Here is a 5025-nt window from a genome sequence, read left to right as displayed (position 1 = left end):
CTGCCTACCCTTTCAAAGACAAGAGATAACAATGGTTGTTTGTTCGGTTCGAGTCATTCTGTATTAGTGCTTTGCATACCTTCGTTCGTCCTTTAGTCGTGATTTATTTTGCCATCGCTTTGTCAGCTTTTAATCGACTTATGAGTTTGGATATCCCATAGGTATCTTCTGTCTCTCTTTAATAATATCAAATAATTTGAAAAATAAAATTAAAGTTCTCAACTTCACATAAAAAAATAATCGAATTTGTTTAATAACACTCAAAAACAGCATTTGAAGATTTTGTATCGACCTCTCTTTCGACTTTTTAGTAAGCACAATCATAGCCTGTAGCTTTTAGAGTAGTTTTGCCATTTCTTTCAATTATATGGTCTTGCTCACTTCCACCCCATACACGACAAAAACTGTGAACTTTTATGCCATCGTTATATTTCTTTACGTTGAATCCACCATACATCATTGGAACTGAATAATGAAACGGACCCTTTTCATACAAAAAGGCAAGTTGTGGGAGTTGCACTCCATGTTCTTGGATTAGGTTCTCCACTCTTTCCAATATAACTGCATGCAGAGATTTCTCCATTATAGCTATAGATTCTGATTTATTCTTTACATTTTCTGGTAGCTCAAGAAGTTTTAATATGTCCTCCTCTAAGGAATTTTTCACTGCTAAGTCGTATGCTGTTTCTCCATTTGTTGTTTTAAAGCATTTAGTTGCCCCCTTTTTCAAAAGATCTTCAAATACATACTTTGGAGCATTCCCAGCAGCAGCATGATGAAGTGGTGTATACAAGGACGGTAAAGAATTTGAATCATCTTTAATGGGGAGTCCAGTGTAATCTACATTTCCAGTGTTAACCAAACAAACGAGCTCGTCCCAGTTCTTGTCTTCACCGAGTTTGTCAAGTTTTTGATGGCATTCTGAAATTCCTTTATGGAATACATCCTCATATAAACATAGTGGATAGTCGTAAGAGGAAAACACCTGTATAATATGAAATATGTAACATATTATACATTTCAAATGAAAAAGATAAGATAAAGTTAAACACCAAACAGTGACAACGACAATGTCGTTAGTTAAAGCAACATGGGGTTCATTAGATCGTGTAGATCTTGCATCAATGATTATGCTGAATGTTTAATATATTGCAGAATCGTCGTGATTGTGCATAGCCCATTTACTGTTCTTTGACCTTAACACAACAGATAGATAAGGCTATTTTAGGCGCTTATTCTCATTTTGACTTAAAAAATCTCAATGGCTTTCTTTTTTATGTGTTTGAGTGTTTCTGGTGAAGATAAATTCAGAAAAGCACGTTAAAAGCACTATGCAACATGCTGTAAACAATGTTTTAGATTTTAACGAGAGAAATTTATGTATTACTGAAAAATTATTACACCAGGGTTTTCGATATCACAAACTAGTCAAAAAATTTACTAGATTTTATCATCGGTATAAGGACATCATTCGTAAATATAGCTCAACATGCAGAATTCTTATACGTTCAGGTATTTCACATCCAATTTTTTATGGAAATATTCTTTATAAAGCACAAAGGTGTCAGTATTCACTTCAAAAACTAACAAAACCTTTGAATAGACTTATTAAGAAGGGATATAGTTACGATACTGTTATAAGGTCATTAAAGATTGCATATTTTGGCGTTAATATTGATTCACTTATAGGGTCTTTGCATCGGAACTAAACACATTTATTCAAAAACCAGTTGTTGGCATGACACGGGTTATGATCTTCTCATATATATTATGATGGTATGATACTAAACCCCGAACGGGAAGGATTGTGCCTGATGTTCATATGATGAAATCATAATCTTTCAGTCAGTTTAATTGAGGTCTGGAGCTGGCATGTCAGTTAACTGCTAGTAGTCTGTTGTTATTTATGTATTATTGTCATTTTGTTTATTTTTTTATTTGGTTACATCTTCTGACATCAGACTCGGACTTCTCTTGAACTGAATTTTAAAGTGCGTATTGTTATGCGTTTACTTTTCTACATTGGCTAGAGGTATTGGGGGAGGGTTGAGATCTCACAAACATGTTTAACTCCGCCGCATTTTTTGCGCCTTTCCCAAGTCAGGAGCCTCTGGCCTTTGTTAGTCTTGTATTATTTTTAATTTTAGTTTCTTGTGTACAAGTTGGAAATTAGTATGGCGTTCATTATCACTGAACTAGCATATATTTGTTTAGGGGCCAGCTGAAGGACGCCTCCGGGTGCGGGAATTTCTCGCTACATTGAAGACCTGTTGGTGACCTTCTGCTGTTGTTTTTTTTCTATGGTCGGGTTGTTGTCTCTTTGGCATATTTCCCATTTCCATTCTCAATTTTATTTCGAACCGCATTTGCAAAACTCGGTTTATAAAATATACGTCAGCGAGTCAGTATTTTAACGACAGAATACAAATAAACGGTCTGGAGGTTTGATAAACATTCCTAAGCAATACATAAGTATCTTTCCATATGCCAAACTCCAAATAATACCGGCTCTAAAAGTACACATGCAATGGCCATCGCTTCAATCAGGCTTGACTAGTGAAACAGACACGTTAAAACGGACTATAGTGTTAAAAGAGAAGCTTAGCCAGATTCAATACTGCCTGAAAACCGCTTCAAATAAAACAATAATAAAACACTTATGGAGGTCAAGTTGTGTTGTTCTTGTGCAAAATATTTTGCTTGCTTATATGATAAGAAGTTTTATAACACTTTAAACCAGAACAATCCAATTAAAGTCAAACTAAGTAATTTTAGTCCCTCTGATCGATTTCTTCCCCAAAAACACTAAAAACAATTTATTTTAACCATAAATTGACATGTGGGATGAAAAATTAATCCCGATCAGTGCACCGGACGCATAAAATCAATAACTGAGCATTTTTCATTTTGTATAAGTCTAGTATCTTTGAAGGGTTTTAATACAGAAGTACAAACCGGTAAATCGTCAATCTCCCCTGTCAAAGCTGGTTCTTTTGATGAAGAGGCATCCTTGTCAGTTCTACTGCATGAGCGCCTACAGCAGCATGACTTGTTTATCCAGTTCAGTACACGATGACATAAAGTAGTTGAGCGGACCATATCTGAAAAAGTATATATATTTTATGATTTTCCTGCGTTAAATACATGATTTCAGAAATCAAAATTCTGAAAAGAAAATTTAACATTTTTTTTATAAAACAATTAGAACTATCTGAAGTCAAAAATAAACACTCAACACTGTATGACGGGAATCACGCCATTATTCAGGAAATCTCAGATGCACCAGAAGAAAAAGCAGCTAGATCATGCTCCACATATAGTACATATCATGTTCAAAGGCGATTACTGACTCTTTATTGTCTCAGTCGAGGAAAAGATTGCTGATTGTTGGTTGCTTAACGTCCAGTGGCAAATATTTCATGCATGTTCAGGACGAGTCGAGTAAGAGGACGGGCTTATGACTACGATAATAAGAACTTATACGTAAAGATCATATCGGTCAATCAAATTATTATATAAACTTTGAATTTCATTTGAATAAGGAAAGGTTCTTCATAAACAATGTTAACAAATGTATATATCACAGGGAAACAATGTTATGATTAGCCACTTTGTTTTCAGATACAGTATTATTGTCTATCCCAAATTCATGTATTTGGTTTTGATGTTATATTTGTTATTTTCGTGGGATTTTGTCTGATGCTTGGTCCGTTTCTGTGTGTGTTAGTTACATTGTAGTGTTGTGTCGTTGTTCTCCTCTTATATTTATGCGTTTCCGTCAGTTTTAGTTTGTTACTCCGATTTTGTTTTTTGTCCATGGATTTATGAGTTTGAACAGCGGTATACTACTGTTGCCTTTATTCAATGTCCCTTTGGAGATAGTAATTTCAATATTATATACTTTTATAAATAATTATTTCTGAGTAATGTCAAGTTCTAAAAATATGTCATAATAATCTGTACACAATTCAAATGTGGGTTCAACTGCCATGACTGCGAAAAAGTAACATAAAAAATGTCATGTTAATCAGACCTTAAATAAAGTTTCGATGTGTTTAGAAAATATGTTTTCTTATGAAAATATAGGTGAATTTCCGAGTGGTAGTAGTACAACATGTACAACATGCACAAATTTTTACGTATTTACCGACACACATCGTTTCAGACATTAATGTTCATAATATATTCGTGAGATATAATCTGAGGATATAATATACATTTTTGTAAGTACTGTGTGGAAGATCATATTTATTAATCGAATAGTTAAAAAAAATATTATAAAATTGGGATGTGAAAATAGCGCTTTAAAGATCTTTCAATCAAAATATATTGCAACATGAAAATCAATTTACACACAACTTCTTTAAATATATCTTATGTACAAGATTAATCGATACGTTATAATGGTGCATCTTACACAGTGATATAACGTTAAGCTATATCGAACATTAAATCTTAATCATACGTTTATTTTTTAAAAGATAGTACCTTCTATATCATTTATAACAATTACCGTTGAGCGAATGTAAACAATAACAATAATCCACTAACGCCTATCTTTAGTAGCAACATTCGAAATGATTATGATGATGTCATCGCTAAAAATATGTTCTGTATAATGAGGGATAATGCTAAAAGTTGCACTTTGTACTTGTAGATTGATAAGCCTTAATATAAATAGATATATTTGTTATGTTTTTAGGGAGTTGTCTGATATCATCTCCACGTTTATTCATAAAACAAATGTTGCTAAACATAAGTATATCGAGAAATATATATATATAGCCATATTATATAAATGTGACAAACTACATGAAACATATATATATACAAGTAAATTCATAAAAAATAGACGGAAAATATAAAGTCAAAATGTTCAAAACTCACAAATCGCCTTGGTTAACAAAAAATGCTCACTTCTACAAAACAAAGCAAGAAAATTTACGATTGGGCAGCACGAACCCAACAAAAACACTTGGTAAACTCGAATGCTACGGAAGGGTAAACAGTTTCTACTCTTCTAAA

At 33.1% G+C, this 5025-nt stretch overlaps 1 protein-coding gene across 2 annotated transcripts; it reads right to left on the bottom strand.

The window, feature by feature from the left end:
- Positions 1–233: 233 nt before the first annotated feature.
- LOC139529108 (uncharacterized) lies at positions 234–4603 on the bottom strand. 2 transcript variants are annotated; one of them, XM_071325383.1, is made up of 3 exons: positions 4489–4603; positions 2956–3101; positions 234–985 (listed from the first exon to the last, which is right to left on the bottom strand). In XM_071325383.1, the coding sequence occupies exons 2-3, from the start codon at positions 3097–3099 to the stop codon at positions 308–310; spliced, it is 822 nt and encodes a 273-aa protein (XP_071181484.1). In that variant the 5' UTR covers positions 3100–3101; positions 4489–4603; the 3' UTR covers positions 234–307. The 2 variants fall into 2 exon arrangements, with proteins under 2 accessions (XP_071181484.1, XP_071181485.1); XM_071325384.1 differs by having other exon boundaries at positions 4514–4603.
- Positions 4604–5025: the final 422 nt, after the last annotated feature.

This window comes from Mytilus edulis, chromosome 6 (genome assembly GCF_963676685.1).
Source record: "Mytilus edulis chromosome 6, xbMytEdul2.2, whole genome shotgun sequence".
Taxonomy (NCBI): domain Eukaryota; kingdom Metazoa; phylum Mollusca; class Bivalvia; order Mytilida; family Mytilidae; genus Mytilus; species Mytilus edulis.
Note: the sequence above shows the minus strand (reverse complement) of the source record. Positions and strands in the feature narration are given on the sequence as shown.

Excerpts from the sequence above, each read along its gene's own strand:
- LOC139529108 (XM_071325383.1), bottom strand. The coding sequence starts at position 3,099 with ATGGTCCGCTCAACTACTTTATGTCATCGTGTACTGAACTGGATAAAC. Across the intron at positions 986-2,955 it reads GGGAGATTGACGATTTACCG|GTGTTTTCCTCTTACGACTA; the intron begins GTTTGTACTTCT and ends CATATTATACAG.